The sequence below is a fragment of the Palaemon carinicauda genome, chromosome 1 (genome assembly GCF_036898095.1).
Source record: "Palaemon carinicauda isolate YSFRI2023 chromosome 1, ASM3689809v2, whole genome shotgun sequence".
Taxonomy (NCBI): domain Eukaryota; kingdom Metazoa; phylum Arthropoda; class Malacostraca; order Decapoda; family Palaemonidae; genus Palaemon; species Palaemon carinicauda.
Window position 1 is genome coordinate 185,471,042 of NC_090725.1, and position 20,524 is coordinate 185,491,565.

The 20,524-nt window shown below is 34.7% G+C and overlaps 1 protein-coding gene across 22 annotated transcripts in view; it reads right to left on the bottom strand.

Annotated features, from left to right (window-relative positions):
- LOC137652986 (F-actin-uncapping protein LRRC16A-like) overlaps window positions 1-20,524 on the bottom strand; it is a 702,357-nt gene that overhangs the window by 122,399 nt on the left and 559,434 nt on the right. For 18 of the 22 annotated variants that reach the window (XM_068386421.1, XM_068386462.1, XM_068386461.1 and 15 more), the window contains one exon: window positions 9,742-9,762. The exons of the other annotated variants lie outside the window; for them this stretch is intronic. In XM_068386421.1, coding sequence (XP_068242522.1) covers window positions 9,742-9,762 — 21 coding nt within the window. The remainder of the gene's footprint in view (window positions 1-9,741; window positions 9,763-20,524) is intronic. 22 annotated transcript variants of the gene reach the window in all.

A 20,524-nucleotide genomic window follows, 5' to 3' on the forward strand; every position in this document is an offset into this window, starting at 1 on the left:
AACAATAGTATGACAAGAAAATTTAATTCTAATAAAATTTATTACTTCAATACTTACCTTGGTTCACCTAGCTTCCTCTAAGAAGCTTGTTCCTATCAGTATCTATCACTAGAAATTTAAAGTTTCCAATTTGCCACACTCCAATTGCCCCCCCCCCCCAGTACATTACAGATGTGCACACCATCTGTGATATTATATAGTGCACAAACTAGGTGTGGGTATGCTTTATATATGAAGTTAGCTTTAATTGAAAAACCTCTTATAACTTTAATAATCAATGGGGAGGGGGGGGGGAAATTAGGTGAACTCCAGGTATGACTTGAAATGAGAACATCTAATTAAAATTACATTTATATTAATCAAGCCATTAAAATTACTGTATAATTATTTTAATTAAGGTTAACTGTGGCTCACCTAGGTGAATCCCACTCTGAAGGAGGTTGGGGAATTAAGGGGGAGAGATTACAAAAGACAACTAAATAAAACAGCCATACCTAATCTGAACCTTAAAGTTCCCAAGATCCACAGTCAGAGGAACTCCCTTTTTCCCTTTTCAATCCAACATGATTCCAGATAGAGAAAACTAAAAGAATTGCAATGAGGGCAACAAAATCTGCAAATTTTAAGCTACCTATAACTACTACAAAATTTCCTTATACAGTACAGTAGTACCTTGGTTTACAAGTAATTTTGAATGCAGTTATACCTCTCTTCATGAAAGAATCTGCTTACGAAATTTTCATTCTGCGAAACGAGATGTAAAGGTTTTTCTGACTCGCATTGCAAAAAAAGTTTCATGATGAGAGATTTGCCAGCCAGGCCGAGAATAAAATAGTAACCCATTAAAAATGTGAGCTGTTGAAGGAAATGGATTATACTCAAAAGAAAATGCATATCTAAAGTAGGGGTAACTATAATAGTACATTACATATGGTATTGCACTATGTATTGTATTATTTTCAATTTATTGCATTATGTTCTAATTACTACTTAATTTACAGGTATTAACAATTAGTTTAGGTACACTGAATGGTTCATATGTATTTGGCTGTAGAGTATTTCATTGTGGTTACAATCTAGCTTTATTATAAAACTTAATGTGATGTTTTTGTAGGGTTTGGAATGAATTAGATTTACAAGTAAAATGGGACTAACACGAAATTTCACGAAACGAAAACCACTCCAGAACTAATTAATTTTGTGTTGTGAAGCATTACTGTACAAGCAAATTGATTCAAGCATAAAAATTTAAATTGGCTTATGAATATTGCATTGGTCTGCATGCCAAATGGGAAAATTTTGTGGTCAAGTACTATCGAGACTAGCATGAAATCAGTATCAGGCACGTCGTGACAATATGTATGTTAGCCAAGCAGTGTTCACATGATTTTACCATATTTACAGGACATTTTAGAGAAAGGCAAAAGCAGTTGTCTCTAGACAGGATCCATAAAGCATAAATTAAGTAATTCAGTTACAATAGTGAACACTGTTCCAGGGAGAGAACTCCTGATATTTAACCAGAACTGCTTATTAAGGACGATTCTCCTTCCCAACAGTAACCGGCTTCTCCTCTTTCTCGTCTACTTCACACCAGCCATGACTCTCATCAAAGGCAAGATCCAAGTTAATTTGTCAATTATTCCTATTTTTCATTGTAAATTATCAATTTTCATTTATTTCTGATGTTACACGCTATAAATTCTTCCTTGATTACCATTACAAAACCTTTAAAAATGATTGTGTGTGTATTTATGGACTTGTGGAATGCATCAAGTGAATCTCCTTTATTTCTTATTGGAAATTATTTTTAAAATAACATTTTTTATTGCAATCTCACTCCCAAAATTAAACTCGCAAGCCTATGTACTGTGGTATACACATCAAGAAAGAACCATTTAAACTACAGTAGAACATCACCTACAGCTACCATAGGAACTGAGGCCAAGTAATCTTTACAGGAAAATCAGGCTTCCTTTAAATAATGCTCAACAACACTTTATTTAGCTATGTCACCGAGCTGCTGCCACAACCATTTCCTGAGAAGATTACAAAAATCAAGGGAAGTAGCAGTACTCCTAATGACATGAACTTTAATTTTCAAGTCACTCATTCAATTTGAGTCTAATTGATACGGGCTTCAGTCACTAATGTCTTGATAAGGACAGTATATTTGAAGAGAGGGTGACTTGGCAACCTAACCCCACAAAACAATTAAGAACCTTCTTTCTAATGATATCTTGTCTCGTCTAGATAAACCTCAGCTGCCCAAATGGAACCCTCTATAAAGATTGAGATATAACATTTCCTCTTAATATTCTTGACTTGAGAAGAGTATTAAGCAATGACTTTTAACCTTTGATAGTGGAGAATTTTCTTCTCATAAAAACCCAAATCTTATGGATTTTCACCAATCAAAATACACATGACGCTGACTCCAGTGCAAATTATTGGTAAGATTACCTTTTGGATGCAAAAATAGAGTCAAGAGGATCTAAAAAAAAAAGGCTTTCTTTGAGGATAAGGTAGACAGATTCCATACAGTTAGCTTCTGTACATGGGCATTTGGGTTGAGTGACTTGCAAAAGAGGATGTCAGAAAAGACTAGTCTTGCAAGGTAACCTTCTTGGGGAATCCAACAGTAGAGACCACACATTAATAATCACTCCATTTGAATCACGAAGGAGCCACAAGCCCCATTCTGCTGTTCAACAATACAGTATCCAAAAATTGTTTATCACCCCCTGAATAATTGAGAATGGCGGAAACTCATTAAAAGTCCCTGTTCGAACAATCCTGGAATATAGCATCAGCCTTCCACACCATAGGATCCTGAACGGGAAAAAAAAAAAAAAAAAAAAAAAAGTCTCCATCTTCCAGTTGAAGTCGCAAACATGTCTTAATTTAGCTTTCCCCATTAAACTCTAAGTCTTAACATACTGACAAATACAAACACCACTTGTTTGGAAGTACTTGCAGCTTCCTGTTCAGCTGATCAGATAGAACATTAAATTTTCCCTGGATAAACTAAGGCCGTTGGTGGATCACAAGTGCTTTGTCCATGACAACCACTCCTTCATTACACAAGTAAAGACTCAAAACATGGGAAATGAGGGTCATCCTCACATTTTATTATTTCCAACTGATACTAAATAAGAGGAAGATAAGTTCTGTTCAGATCAAAGAGACTATTCCAATGAAGGTTATGAAAGTGAATATCTCTAAACCTCGAACCCTACCAGCAAAATAAGCTTCTCCAGGGATCCCATAATTCCAAAGAGCCACATCCAGATATGTAACGACACTTTTCATGTTTAAAATTCTCTAACAGATTCTCAAAACCATATTCTCTTTACAGACAGATAATCTAAGGAAACCGAGATTATTGTTATCCTCAAATACAGTACACAATATTTGGCTTGGGGTCAGGAGAAACTTTTTCGGATTGACCAGGACTCCCAGCCACTGTAGCATGTTAGGTAACTATGCCCGATGGACATGAATCTATTTCAGTCGTCCAGGTATACCGGCACTCCTATGCCCAGAAGACTTGGAGATAGGAGCCATCACCCTTGGGGACATTTGAAGAACAGTTCCCAGGCCAAAACATAGACTTTTGAACTGATAAACCCTTACCCCCTCCACAAATTGGAGGAGCTTCCTCACCTACTGATGAATGGACATGGGGAAATAAGCATCCATTGGATTGATTGTAAATATCCTATTTCCTTCCCTCAATACCTCAATGAGAAAACTATACTTGTTCAAAATCATTATACCAAGAAAAGGCCCCTAACCCCTAGTGTTTTTTGCAAAAGAAACAGTTGTAAAAAGAAACCACAAAAACCTTAAAATTGGTGGGATCAAATGACACAAGCAGCCGATCTGCAACATGTTGACAAAGAATATAAAATGTACATAGCCAACTTTTTTACCATAGATCACAACAGATGGCATATGCAACACTAATAGCCTACAAGGGAGGCATTTGGTATGAGGGAAAATGGGAGCTACTTTTCAAATGTAGACATCCATGGGAATGAATTTCACAGAGGAAGCTAAATGAATCACATGTTACATTGAAACAATAAATTTCTCCCATGGAAATAATATAATTTTTATAGAAGGTTCTTTTATATTCTTAATTCTGATTAAAATACTGTATAACAATAAATTAAACTAGAAATTTATAGCTAAAAATCTCCAAATATAACAATGTTATAAAGGACAAGTCAAAATGTGAAATTTAGCATTAGAAAACAGCAAATAATACAATACAGTAATAAAATTGCCAAAGAAAAAAGTCAAAACAAAATTTTGAGTTAAAATTTGCCAAATACAGCAAAATATTAAAATGTGCAAGACAAAGCGTGAAATTTAGCATTATGAATCAGCAAATAATAGTGTATATATAAAAAATTTATATCAACGATACTCTGAGCCTATTCTTGACACCGTCACCTTGAGATCAGGTGGCGACAAAAAAAAAATAAAAACAATTGGTAATTGCTGTTGTTAATTAAATTAAATTGAACGTAGAAAACTTAAAAACTTTTTGCTCAAAAGGTTGTCAACTATTTTCTTTTCCATACACATTTTACTTTTTCTATTAGGAATATTTGTTAAATGATAAACATGATGACTTAATTTCTTTTCACAATAAAAATTGTAGTTACATTTAGAATCACCATGACACATTATGGAACCTTATGTTCATTTAGGTACATGAACACAGAATCTATTGTAGAATGTAAAAATTAAATTACTTTTTTATTTAATTATTATATATTCATTTATATTTATTATTATTACCTAAAATTATTTTGATGCAATTTTTCATGTAATTTAGTTGAAAGTCTACTTTTTTTAAGTAAAATATTAATCATCATTTTAGTTTTCACTTGGATCGATTCTGCAACAATTACTGTACGTCATCCAGATTGACATGAATGTTAAAAAGCTGAAAACTAGTAACCTAGTCAGCTGATCAGGTGAGAGAAAGTCATTACTGTATTTTAATTGTTATGGTTCATAATAAAAGAGAACATTGTTCTTTAGCAATACGCAATTCCATCACAAATATGCACAATGGCAACATACCGAAAACAAATATCATGCAACAATTAAACATACACACAATAACAGTATACCGGTGAATAAATAGGGAAGCCGAATTGGGAACTTGTTTCTTTTTATTCATAAGATATGACCATGAGAACATCCAGCCAACAAGATGAAGTGGGAGAATATTTGTGGGTTGGATGGCAAAAAGTGGACCGGGAGAACTTATTGAAATCGAGGAGACTAAATAGCAAACAACATGTTCAAATCTCAGACTAAATACTGCTACCAACTGTTAGAGCAATTTGATCCCAGAACCGGAACCTATATACTATATCTTATGGATAACTGACCCTTCCATAATTCTAAATAGTAACAAATTTGTTAAACAATCACCTTGGTGTTTAGGATTTTGTGGCCTTCTAAATTACCTGATTTAAATCCAATAGAAAATCTTTAGGCAAAGACGGTAAGCCTCTGGGATGCTATTGTCGTAAAGCCAATCAGTAAAGTGGGAATTAAGTAGGCCTACGCGTTCTGAAAACTATTGCGAGAATCGCATTTGATGTATGTCGAGGCTACTGAGAGAGAGAGAGAGAGAGAGAGAGAGAGAGAGAGAGAGAGAGAGAGGGAGAGGCATGTTTTGGCGTATACCAATGTCATCGAAGCGAAGGGGTTGAGGTTGGCTTTAGGAGCATAAGATGCTTGTGACGTTTTCGGACTTCATTCAGAGCCAAATTACTTTAAGTCTAAGAGTGTTTGCAATGTCTCTTTCCATTCCTTATTAGAAATAGTTGCAAGTATTGCACCTAAAATTGGCATCTTCGTTCAGCGAGACGTTCAGTATATTTTTGGCAAACTACTATATATGCATTACAGGTAGTGCCCTTAATTGGCTATATGGGGCTAAAATTTTAATTAATTCTCGGTCCAGCCCGCAGTGGCATTTCTTTTTGAAAGTTTGGGCACGAAAACTCTCCAAATTTAGATCTAAATCTTATATTAATTTCCAAGATTAAGGGGGTCCTTGTGTTACAACAGTCTCGGAGCTGCAACAAATCACCGTTATGAACAGGGTCCCATAGAGTACTTTAAAGATCTGTGTAACTGCTTCGGGTATTGATGTTTGGTATGCTAATACGATAAACTATTTTCCGACGCACCAGTACACCATCTTAGCTTGCAATATGCATTCAAGATTTCAGTGTTGCTTATGTTTTAATTTTTTTGTGCCTGTTTTTGCTTTGCATGATATTTGGAAAGCATAAGATACTCTTCTGATGGAAGTGCATCCAAGAAGAGGAAAACCATTGCGAAGGAAATCAAAGCCGGCAAAGTTTAGCGAAAAGAAAAAGGGGAGACTCCTTTGACTATAGGTAGAGTGCTAGGCCTTAGTCGTTCTAAAGTTGTGGCTATCATCAAGGAAAAAGTCAAATCCTTTAAGAATGTGAAAGGATCTGCCCCCATGAAGTTGATCAATATTATGAAACAATGCAGTGGTCTAATGATTGAGATCAAGAGGTTAGTAGTGTTCTAGTTGTACGACCAGAATCAGTGGCATATTCCAGCCAGTCTTCTAGTGAATCAATTCATAATCTTAAGGTTTAAGGTGATGATGCTGAATGAATTCCCTGATGCTTTGACCGAAATGATTAGAGACGATGGATTTTGAAAAAGTCTACTTATTTTGGAAGTGTATACCAAACCGTAACTATATTGCTCAGGAGTAGAAGATTGTACCAGGACACTAAGTTGGCAAGAAGAAACTAACTTTGTTTCTTGAAGAATGCTTCTGGCAACTGGAAGCTGAAGCCTATGCTTGTGTATCAAGCTGGAAATCCAATAGCACTCAAGGGGTTTGGAAAAGTTTAATAGGAAGGCATGGATGACCATCTTGTTATTTGAGGACTGGGGTTTCAACCAATTTGTGCCTGATGTTTACTAGTAATGTGTTGAGAAGGGTCTACCCATTAAAGTACTATTACTGCTGGACAATGTCCCTGGTCACCCAGCCAAAATAACTAACTTTCATCTCAACTTCAAGGTGGTTTACTTGCCACATAACAATACAGTACTTCACTGTTACAGCTTAACGACCAAATGGCAATTGACCTCTAACATTCACTCGCATTTACGTCTGTTTTTCTGGTTTTTTGGCAAGAATTTAATTATCCCAAAGTGGAAAAGACAATTTAAACATCTCGCTAACAGCTAGTGTTATGGGTCCTTTGACTGGCCAGACAGTACTACATTGGATCCTTCTCTCTGGTTACGGTTCATTTTCCCTTTGCCTACTCACACAGAATAGTCTGGCCTATTCTTTACACATTCTCCTCTGTCCTCATACATCTGACAACACTGAAATTACCAAACAATTCTTCTTCACCAAAGAGGTTAGGGTACTGTAATTGTTCAGTAGCCACTTTCCTCTTGGTAAGGGTAGAAGAGAGACTAGCTACGATAAGCAGCTCTTCAAGGAGAAGGACACTCCAAAATCAAACCATTGTTCACTTGTCTTGGGTAGTGCCATAGCCTCTGTACCATTATCTTCCACTATCTTGGCTTAGAGTTCTCTTGTTTGAGGGTATGTTTGGGCAAACTATTCTATCTTATTTCTCTGCCTCTTGTTTTGTTAAAGTTTTTATAGTTTATATACCAGATATTTACTTTAAATGTTACTATTCTTAAAATATTTTATTTTTCCTTATTTCCTTTCCTCACTAGGCTATTTTCCCTGTTGGAGCCCCTGGGCTTATAGCATCCTGCTTTTCCAACTAGTGTTGTAGCTTAGCAATTAATAATAATAATAATAATAATAATAATAATAATAATAATAATAATAGTAATAATAATAATAATAATAAGGAAGAAAATTCACTCTAATAAGAGTTCAGAAGTGGGTAATTTCAGCGATATTAGCGGAGTTAGTGAAGGAGAGAGGGATCTTCATTTATGATTAAATTATGATAAATAACTTCTTTTTCTTTTATTGATACCCCAAAAAAGAACAAAATTCATAATAATCATGATTTATTAATTGTAAAGAAAAACTTTGAACGCCTGTATCTCAAAACTATACTTATTGGCTGGTGTCCTGGCCAACCTACTAAATTAGTCTTCCAAAACATTGTAAGAACGAATAGCGTTCTTAAGACGGAGACCTCCTGTATTAGGAGAAAACCTAAATCTCTTGATATTTACAGAAGTGTTTCTTTAGAGAGAAATTTCAGAGAAAGTTCTGTAATTTTGTACACTATTGAAAGCTAGATCGTTTCATTAGTTTATTAGGGGACAAGTATTCTTTTAAATCGAAAATTATATATTTTCAATAAATTTTGGGGATAAACATAAATAAACCAATCTTCTGGAGAAGAAGCAATATAAACATCAGTTGAGCATGGAAATAAATTTTCTTATCAAAATTATATATTTTTTTAATAGTATACAATAGAAACATACAGCTCTACAGCCTCCTTTTAGTCCATGCAACATTACTTCCATTCTTACTTTTCATCTATTACCTATAGTCTCTTCCTATCCAAGTGCTTAACTACTTTAAATTTGTCTTGGTCAATATATACCTCTCAATTGAAATGTTAGGATTCAATTGTGATACTGCACTTCAAAATACAGTAACTAATAATCCATGATTTTCAGTGATTCCACGTCTTTCATCGATCATATCTACTTCTCTGACCGACGGTTCTTTCTCCTTTCAATAGATTACCATATCTCCATCTAATAAAATGCTCTTTTTCACAACTTTATTATTCAATTCAATAATAAGCAATAGAAAATAAAAAAAATATTATTATGTAATGATATGCAAGAATGGGCCACATATAATACTACTTTAACACTAAAGAAGTCCTCTAAACTGGAAAGAGAAAAACTCTTGAGACCCTGAACTATATTCATAACATCGAGATTTCATTCACATAACAGATCATGAATTTGGCCTGTACCCACCTAAGAAGGCATCAGTGGTGAAAGGCAAGGAGATTCACATTTCTATTTATGCCAGTGGAATGGTAGCAAGGTCATGATTTGCTACTGGAACTGCCTAGCACTGTTCCAATATGTTGATGATTCAAACCAAAGCATGCATTTGATAGCAAAATCAATCCCGTATCTACTACGTCCATGAATTTCAAAGGATTACAATGTCATGCATGGTGAATCGAATGCCAAAATTAAGCAGAATAATTCAATTACCATCTCAATATATAACATGGTAGAACCAGGAAATAGTCAACTAACTGTCTGGCTATAGTATAGGTACTGTATTGGACAAATTTCTTAGTTTTCACCGACAATCCGTTTGCAACTGGCTTGAAGTAGAGTTAATCAGCAACCTGCCATTGCACTATATGGAAACTTATGTTAACAAAATAAATATGATAGCAAATCAATAATGGAATAATGATGATAATAATAATAGTAATAACAATAAATATAAAAACAATTAGTAATTAATTATATGAATATTTTTACTAAAAATTCCACATTGAAGAATTCTTTCATGAATGTCTGTAAAAGAATAAAGCGTATAGAGCAAAGCATAAATCACAAAGCTATAAAATACACTACACCAGCTAATATAGAGTTCAGCATCAGTACAACAAAGCTGAGCATTGGACTGCTCACTACATGCAAGGACAAGACAGAACGTATACTTACAAGATTCAAATATTCCAATTTCTGTGAATGAGCAGGAGAATGAAAGACAGGGAAGGTAAGTTTCCAAACACCAATAAAAAATAAACAGTTTTATAGAGATAAAATCCACATATAATAAAGTTCTTTTCCTTTCCCAACAATAAAGTAATTTACACATACAAAAGCAGTAATTTTAGTAAAATAAAACCAATATTAATACAAAAAGATAGTATACCATCCCACATATATGAAATAGAAGTATCACCACAAAGTGTAGTATTAGGCCAAGAATAATTTAAGAATTTACATAGTTCAGGGATGTAAAAATTAATTTTCAAAATAATCTAAAAATATCTTTGTGATGTAATGATGCTTCAGCTATAAACAAATGAATTGAAGCAATACATGAGTAGGTACTATAACAATTATGAAAATTTTTTGCTATTGAGTCTTTAAAATAATTACAGGAGCAAAAGGTATCACCATATAAACAGTATGCAAACAACCAGTCATTATTATAACTGAAATATTAGCCTTTTTCTCTTAAAAAAACAGTCATAATTTTAACTGAAATTTTATAATTTCTTCTTAATACAGCACTTATTACATATTTCAAGAAGTGATAACTTGTACACAAATAAATATCCCTATCATCTGAAGATGAAAAAATTATAATGATAAATTCTTCCTATTTTGGTCAGGAAGAAACTGCTGATCAAGAACCAGCCTTTCTCAATCAAAACTAGTAGACCTTTCTAAATAAAAACTAGTAAAGCTTTCTTCATGGAGAATATATTCTAAATGAGGAATAGTACAGTACCCCTTTCCCAATAATTATTAGTAATCTTTTCTGTGGAAGACTATTAAAACTTTGTTATGAGAAACTATTACAACTTTCTCAATAGAGATAAGTAAACACTTCTCTTTGAAGAATGGTAAGACTTTCTTATTGGAGACCTGTAACTCTTTCTCAATAAAAATCAAAAATATTTTCTCAATGAAGACTAACAACCCCTTTCCAGTGGAAACTAATAACCCTTTCTCAATGGAAAAAAAGTAACACTTTCTCAATGATGACTAGTACTGTACACCCTTTTCCAATGAAGACTAGTACAGTATTGTACACCTTTTCCAAATAAAGAAGCATTGTACACACTTTCCCAAAGAAGAAGAGTACAGTACACCCTTTCCCAATGAAGACGAGTATTGTACACCCTTTCCCAATGAAGACGAGTATTGTACACCCTTTCCCAATGAAGACGAGTATTGTACACCCTTTCCCAATGAAGACGAGTATTGTACACCCTTTCCCAATGAAGACGAGTATTGTACACCCTTTCCTAATGAAGACGAGTATTGTACACCCTTTCCAAATTAAGACTAGTACTGTACACCCTTTCCCAATGAAGACGAGTAATGTACACCCTTTCCCAATGAAGACGAGTATTGTACACCCTTTCCCAATGAAGACGAGCATTGTACACCCTTTCCAAATTAAGACTAGTACTGTACACCCTTTCCCAATGAAGACTAGTATTGTACATCCATTCCCAATGAAGACAATTATTGTACACCATTTCGCAATGGAGATTAGTATTGTACATCCTTTCACAATGAAAACTAGTATTGTACACCCTTTCCCAATGAGGACTAGTATTGTACACCCTTTCCCAAGGAAGAATAGTAATGTACACCCTTTTCCAATGAAGACTAGTTTTGCACACCCTTCTCAATTCATTATAAACAATTTGCCAATTAAGAATGCTAACCCTTTCTTAGAGGGGCTAAAGTAAATTCCATCAGAATATAACCAATGGAAACACCTCCTTTTGGGTACTTATCATAAATCTGGTACCATCAAATAATTTTATAATCATTTTGAGATGACTCATCAATCTGGAGTTCAGTGGCATCTTGACACCGAAGTATTCCGAGAGGAGTGGAAATGGAGGAGGAAGCTGGCTTGACTTCCCAATTTTATCAATGGGGCCATTATATTCTCATTTTATAACATATCATTATAAAACTATTGTAATAATTCATAAATGAGCAATATCATGACTGACAGATAACCAATTCAAGTCTGACTGACCCTTCCATTGTCACAGAGATAAGCGGGATATGCCAGAAAAAAGTACTATTATTATCATTATTACTACAAGACAAGCTATAACCCTAGTTGGAGAAACAAGATGATATAAGCCCAAGGGCTCCAACAGGGAAAAATAGCACAGCGAGGAAAGAAAATAAGGAAATAAATAAGCTACGAGACGTAATAATCAAAATTTTCTAAGAACTGTAAAAATATTAAATTAATCTTTTATATATAAACTATAAAAACTTCAAAACAAACAACAGGAAGAGAAATGAGACAGAACAGCATGCCCACATGTACCCTCAAGCAAGAGAACTCTAATCCAAGTCAGTGGAAGACCAAGGTACAGAGGCTACGGCACTTCCTAAGACAAGAGAACAATGGTCTGATTTTGGAGTGTCCTCCTAGAAGAGCGGCTTACCATAGTTAAATAGTCTCGTCTATCCTTACCAATAGGAAAGTAACCACTGAAAAATTATATTGCAGTAGTTGACCCCTTGTGCAAATAAAAATGTTTAGCATTCCCAGTGTTGTCAGGTATGTGAGGACAGAGGAGAATGTGGAAAGAATAGGCGAGATTATTCAGTGTATGAGTAGACAAAGACAAAATAAGCCATAACCAGAGAGAGGAATCCAATGTAGTGCTGTCTGCCCAGTCAAAGGACCCAATAGCTCTCTAGCGGTAGTATCTCAACGGGTGGCTGGTGCTCAGGCCAACCTACTACTAGCGACAATCAATCTTCCCACATTAACATGATAGAATATATAAAAAAAAACAATAATATTCATGATACCCAACACCAATGAAAAATGAGAGAGAGAGAGAGAGAGAGAGAGAGAGAGAGAGAGAGAGAGAGAGAGAGAGAGAGAGAGAGAGAGAGAGAGAGAGAGAGAGAGAGACATTGTCTTATATATGTGAAATTTTTAAAAAATGAAAGCAAGCAGCATATTGAAGACAAAAATTTTGATGAGTAGGAGGGGAATGAAATGAAAAAACAAACAGATAGACTGACCTTTTCTACAATGAGAAAGCAACAGAGCTTTACTACAAGGAGAAAGCAAATGTGATTTACCCACTACAACAATTAAAGGTCTGAAAAAAATGTTCTAGGGCTACCAGGGCTTAGGTAGAAACCTACGGCGTAATATATCATTTACATTTCATATTGTCATAAAATGAAAGTTGGTTTGGTCATTGACATTGCACATCTTGAAAAAAGGGAGCAGCGGAAACTTCCAGGAATAGGCTATTATGTTGATCTATCAACATTCACTCAACTGATTGACTGCCCATCTTCCAGAGTAACGTACAGTGAACCCTCGCTACTTCGTGGTTCGACCATCGCGGATTCACCACTTCGCGGATTTTTTCCATAACCCATATATATACAGTAATATATATATATATATGTATGCATGTATTTATGTATATATGTAGGTATGTATATGTGTATACATATAAATATATATATATATATATACACACACACATATATATATACATATATATATATATATATATATATATATATATATATATATATATATATATCTAAAGTAGGAAGATGTGATGTAGTTCTAAGGGAAAAGTATGGGAAATATGTCTGGGTAATAAGCAAAGCTCTACCTCCAGTTTGTTTCTACATTATGATCAGAGATAAATGTAAACAAAACATTGGTTGCCATTTTTTATCGTGCTTTTTAGCATGTTTAGGAAATGCATGATATAAAATCACCTTTAATATTTGAGCCTGTTTTAGTTTAGGGTACTGTAGTACATGCATTAAGTGTTCTGTACATTAAAGGGTAGTTTGTTAACAGTACTACGTACAAGGGAAGGTTTTAAAAGTCTGAATATACATGTTGAATAAATAGGTAAATATGGTGTCACTACTTCGCGGATTTTCACCTATCGCGGCCGCGACTGGAACCTATCTACCGCGATAAACGAGGGTTCACTGTACAATAATGTTGTTTGATTAAACATTGGCAGAAAAGTGGGTGGGGCTCAAGTAATACTCTGTTAGAACAGACTTTAATAAAACTCCCAATAAAGACTATTAACCCTTTCTCAATGGAGGCTAGTAAAGATTCTCAATGAACCCTAGTTACCCTTTAAATAAGGACGCTAATAACACTTTCCCAGTGGCGACTAGTAGACCCTTCTCAATGGACATTATAAGCCGTTTCCCAATGAAGAATAGTAACCCTTTCTCAATCTCAACTACAGTAGTAAATTCAATATACACTAGTTACCCTTTCTCGTTGGGGACTAGAAAATCCTTTCGCAATGAAGACTAGTAAGCTTTTCTCTATGAAAAAAAGAAAAACTCCAAAGTGATTAGTAAAACTTTATAACAGCTACAAACCATTTCTCAATGGAGACTATAAGAAACTCACTCAATGGAGACCAATAACCCTTTTTTAAAGAAAACTAGTATAACTTTCTCAATGAAGACCAGTAGCCCTTTTCAATGAATAAAAAGTCTGTCTCAAAGTGACTAATAAAAATTTCTCTATGACAGCTGCAAACCATTTCTCAATGGAGACTAATAGAAACTTTCCCAAATGGAGACCATTAGAAACTTTCTCAGTAATGATCAGTAGTACTTTTTCAATGAAGAGTAGTAAAACTTCCTCAATGAAGACTACAATAATTTTCAATGATAACTAAATGACACTTCCTTCTGGAGACAAGAAAGAAATTTCTTGATGAAGAACAGTAAAACTTTCTCAATGATAACTAAATGACTCTTCCTTACTAGAGATAAGCAAAAATTTGCTCAATGAAGAATAGTAAAACTTTCTCAATGGAGACTATTCAAAACCTTCTCAATGAAGTTCAGTAGCCCTTTCTCAATGGGCAATAAAAACACTATCAATGGACACTAGTAACCCTTACCCTATCATACCTACCAAAACCTTCTAAATAGACGCAAGTAGGTTTTTCTACAGACACTATAAATCCTTTCTCCATAAAGACTAGTTGAAAATTCTCAAGAGAGACTTGTGGTCCATTCTCAATAAAGATTATTAAATTTTCCCAATGGAAATCTAAAAAATTTCTCAAAGTTTAGTAACCTTTCTTAAAGGATCCAAGTAAAACATTATTAATGAAGACTAGTAACAACTCTTTTCTCAGTGAAGAATAGCAACCTTTTTCTCAATAAAAAATAGCAATCCTTTGCCAACAGAAAAAAAGTAGAAATCTAAATTAAAAAAAAATTACCTAATCTAAATGGACCCTAGTAACCGTTTCTCAGTGGAGACTAGTTAACTTTTTTCTTAGAAAAGAAGTAAAATACTATATCTCAATGAAGACTAAATTAGTAACCCTTTATAAAAGAAGACTAATAACCCTTTCTCAATGAAGGCCTCTAACCATTCTCAATTGACACAAGTAAAACTTCTCATTGAAGATCAGTAATCCTTTATCAATGGAGACAAAAAACCATTTATCAATCAAGACTAAGGATATTTTCTTAATGAAGCCTAGTAAAACTTTCAATGAAGATTACTTGTAAATCATCCTCAATGGAGACTTGCAAAACCTTTTCAATGAATACCAGTCACACTTCAATGAAGTCTAACAACTCCTCAATAGACTAGAAACGTTTTCTCAAAACACTAGTAACCTTTTTTCTCACCAAAGAATAGTAAAATTCTTCTATTAAAGAAGAGCAAATATTCTCAATGAAGGCTAATTATATTTAATCAATGGAGGCTAGTAATATTTTCTCAATGAAGAATAGTATCCCTTCCTCAATGGACTAAAAATTTTATCAATTGACACTGGTCAATTTCAGAATGAAGACTAGTAACCATATCTCAATAGAGACCAGTAACCTTTCTTAATGGAGGCTGGTAACTCTTTCTCAATAAAATCTAAAAACAAATACTGAAAACTATTAAAGATTTGTCCAAGGGACTCAGAAGACTGGTAACCCTTAATCAATATACACATGCAAAAATTTCTCAATGGAGATTAATAACATCTCTCAATGAAGAATAGTAACACGGCAATTTTGACAATTCCTAAATGGAAAATATTAACACTTTCTTAATAACTAATAGTATGACTTTTTCAATGAATACCTTTTAGCTCAGAAAAGTTTCCTAATAGCTGATTAGTCGGAAGTACTTTTTTCCGAATACCATCATTGTTTTCAAATAATTACCAAGTAATGTGAATCAAAACTTATTTACTAACCTAAATTTCTCCCTCAGAAATATGTCAATGAAAAATGTTAACAAATAAATTTATCATAAAGTATCATGATGGTAAATTCAAATTCAGTAACGACACCCACCGAAGTCAATGACAGAAGCTTGTTTTTGGATGCAAGCTACATAATTTTGTAACTTTTCACATACATTAACATGAATTACAATATGCATAAGAAAAATGCATTATTACAAACTTTCTTTGAATACCTGAATCTACTAAAAATGTGGAATTAATAAAACTCGCTATTGGTAAAAATAGCGGTTAGGTTTAAGCAGGACCCACTCTAAGTGGATTCTGCTTTAACCTGACCGCTATTTTCACCAATAGCGAGTTTTGTTAATTCCACATTTTTAGTAGATTCAGGTATTCAAAGAAAGTTTATAACTTCGTGTTTTTCTTATGCTTAGTATAATTTATCCCAATTCGTGTTAAAGTATGTGAAAAGTTACAAAATTATGCAGCGTGCACTCGAAAACAAGCTCCTGTCGTTATCTTCGGCGGGTGTCGTTATTTAATTTAGATTTACATACATTTATTTGTTAACATTACTTATTGACAAAACCTATATCTGAGGGAAAAATTTAGGTTAGTAAATAAGTTTCGATTTACATTACTTGGTAATTATTTGAAAACAATGATGGTATTCGGACAACAATAATTCTGACTAATCAGCTATTACGAACTTTTCCGAGCTAAAAGGGCACCCCTGGGAGTCTGTGCAAGTCTGCCTCCCTGAAATAAACTGATTATAGTCTCTATTGAGATATGGTTACTTGTCTTCATTGTGAAAGTTTCTAGTCTTCATTGAGAAAATTTTTAGTCTATTGAGAAAGGGATACTATTCTTCATTGAGAAAATATTACGTTTCCACTGAGAGAGTTACTAGCCTCCATTGAGTAAATATAATTATCCTTCATTGAGAAAATCTTGCTCATTTTTAATAAGATAATTTCATTATTCTTCGGTGAGAAAAAGGTTACTAGTGTTTTGAGAAAATGTTTCTAAATAGTAGTCAATGAGGCCACCGACATCTGTGTGTGAAGCCCTAACATATCTTGCCAGCTTCCCAGCCTTATTCGCAGCTGAATTGGGAATCTCATCAGGAGCAAATCCATTGTGGTTGTAGACTGCTTCTGGACATAATTTCTTCCAACTGGCATTAACCATCTCACTATTCATCTCTTTCAACCCATTTGGGATGTTCTGCAGAAATGATGCAACTGTACAGTATAACGCTGTTGCGACAGTACTCTTTTACCGAAATGTTTTTTACTGTATCGAAGACTGTGACTAGGTGATCCCCGGAATTACATGTGTAGAGGGCCTTAAATGCTGGAATAACAACTGGATCCATAGGCTGAATTAACGATGTGGTATTTGCTGGCAGGAACTGTGTATCCACACCATTGCAATGAAAATAAATTGTGTGGCCTCCAACATTATCCATAAGCAAAAGGACCTTCAATTCAAGACCCTCCTCTACAAGATACAATTTGACTTGGGGGAGGAAACACTGGTGGAACCAGCCAAATGTCAGGAATTTAGTGATCCAGGCCTTAAGATTGTGCATTTAATACACTGGTAGCAGATGCCTATTCTTGTTCTTTAATGTCCTTAGGTTCTTGGATTTATATATAAGAATTGGCCTTAATAGGCAGCCAGCAACATTTCTGTGCATGATGAGGGTAACACTGTCTTTGAATGCATTGGACCAAGAATGCTTTAGCTTCCTCGTTGAAACTTGCTCTGGAAGATATTTGCTTTCCTTGATCAATAATTGAGACAATGTCAACGTATTCCTCAGCGGCAGCTACATTCACACATACACCTTCCCCATGCAACGAGATATTCTTAAGGTCTTAGCGTTTGGAATCTCTCAAACCAGCCCTTGCACGCAGAGAACTTAGTTTTCGTCTTCTTGGGGTAAGCAGTGGATGTTCCTGGTTGTGGGTCATCGACGTTTTCACTGCCATCATCGACGACGAATGTGCTGTTGAAGCAGCCATGCAGCTTCCTTGCCTTGGTGCATATGGTGTTAGTATCCTGCAGTCGGCAATCCATATGGCCAAAGTAACTTTCATCCTAACCATTGCCTGATTTCAAGTAGTCAGAGCCCTCTTCATTGTCTTGCTTACTCATTTTTGCCATTCTTCTAACCTGAATCTCTTTTATTCATTATGTAGCGAACAGAAGATTGGTTGATGTAATGGTAGGAGACAGATGCACTGGACATGTTTCCTTTTAGCATATCAAGGAGTTTCAAATTTTCTTTAATTGTTAAGTCTTCTCAGCCTCTTTCTCAGAAGTCTTACCAGCTGCAGAAGGTTTAGGTGCCATTGTAGGGTTCGATTGAAAGTATTTAAGATGAAAAATTTAATGAAAGTACCGCAAAACACACAAGTACAAAGTAACAATTGTAGACATACGATTCGCAAAACAAAGTGGAATGCGACAAGATTACCGTACCCTGATTGGTCGACTCCTCTGTCAGCCAATAGCTTGTGCTGCATGAATTTGCATAAGCAACACACACGAAACTGTATACTGTACACAGTATAGGTGCAGTGTCACCAGACACAGGTCTAGGGTCTTTTCCATGCTTTCTTTCTGTGGTATTTTTGACATATTGTTTTAATCTAATTTTGATCATATTTTTATTTTTAAAATTGTTGAGGTAGAATATTTTATCATTAAATTGACTAAAATAATACATTTGCTATATTTTTTATTCTCGGCAAAATTTGGCACATTTGGAGGATCTCCGTGAAATTCGGGACCATGACCTGTCAGATATACACAACACAATGTGAAAACATGAAAACCGAATGTGTGAAAAGAGGGGGACAACTGTATTGTTGATTACTCATTTGAGCCACTTCATGAGAGATGGGAGAAAATCTATAGTCACATCCCACCTTTCTTGGAAAGCATCCCAAAACGAGATATGCCTGGGAATCTTATTTCCAAAGACATACTCTGAACCAAACGACAAGTATCATTCCACCATTTCACCTGTAATAATTGGTTCTGCATTACTAAGATTCCCTCATCATCAAGGAACCTCTCAAAATGAGTTTCTCTGAAGATGCCAGTCCCAGTAACCTTATTCACATCTTAATCGATAATGTTTTTGTTTGTTTGAGCTTCTCCAACAGTTGGATTAAGGATTGAACATTTTCAGTAACCTGAATAACCAGAGTTGTTTAGTCGGAATCTTTTCCAAAGATTCTTTAAAAATTATCCAATTGTTCTGTTATAACAAAACTCTGGTACCACGGAACCTAGGACATTTCTAAATGGGAGCTATCATTCAGGTGAAAACTTGAAGAACTGTCATAAGACTGAAACAAAGGTATTTGAATTGATAAATTTTTCATCCATTCATAAACTAAAGGAGTTTCAAGGACTCCCAGTGAATAACAATGTGGAAGTAAGCCGCTGGCAACTGTTCAAGTTTATTAAAACATCCAATCACCTTTCCTCATTTCCCATATCTGCTGAAGGTTTTTTCGTGGAGAACTCGTTCAGAACTAAATACCTATTCAGAAAAGAGATATCCAGACTTGGCTTGGGCACTAGGAATCTGTTGTGAAACCTTGAGAAATTACCTAAAACCTTCTCTATTAATACTTTTTTCTAGAAGTTTTGTCATCTCTGCTGTAATTTTACATGGTTATCTTTGGCTGAATTGTTTAGATAAGCTGGAAATGGAAGGGATTCCTTGGACAGCAGAGGGTTGAAGGACAGAGGAATCTGATACCCTTCCTTGACCCCCAGAAAGGACCCAAGTACTATATTTGATTGATGAGTTACCTAAAGTTGATAAAGGTGGGAAAACCTTCCACATACCACAGCTTCTAGCAAAGGACCTCACAGTGTTCTTTTATAAGAGCGACAGATTCTGTTGGCACTGTGGCCGGTCTGTCTGTTGGATCAAAACTCTGAAGGACTACCATTGTCTCAAAGAAACAACCTAGGAATGATAAAGAATCAGATTCTTGAGTAGCATCAGCCACCAAAAAGTAGGGTAAATAGGAAGGCCTCCATGAAAATGCCCTTAGAGCATTACTAAATTATTAAGGTTACATGAACTACATTATCAATCCTAGCTTGATCTAAAATGTACCCCAATATAAAAAATGTTAAATAAAACTTCTTTACATCAAAAAGATACAGCTCCAACCATGGAGGAGTACAGATGTTTATGTTGAAAAACTTTTACAAACACTATAGTCGTCTTCAGAGACCCATCCTAAATAGATCGGTCTAAACAACAGGTTAAATGATTAAAAAAAATAATTATGATCCAGGTGATTTGCCAACTGTTCTCTTTTACAAGTCAAAACGACCCATAAGAGAGTGGGATAATTGTTGATAAAACAGAGCTTCCAGAGAGAAGCAATATGAATATTATGTGAGTAAAGAAATAAATTCTATAAAAATTCTTCTTTTTAGCTTTAGCCAGCCTTGAGAGAGCAGGC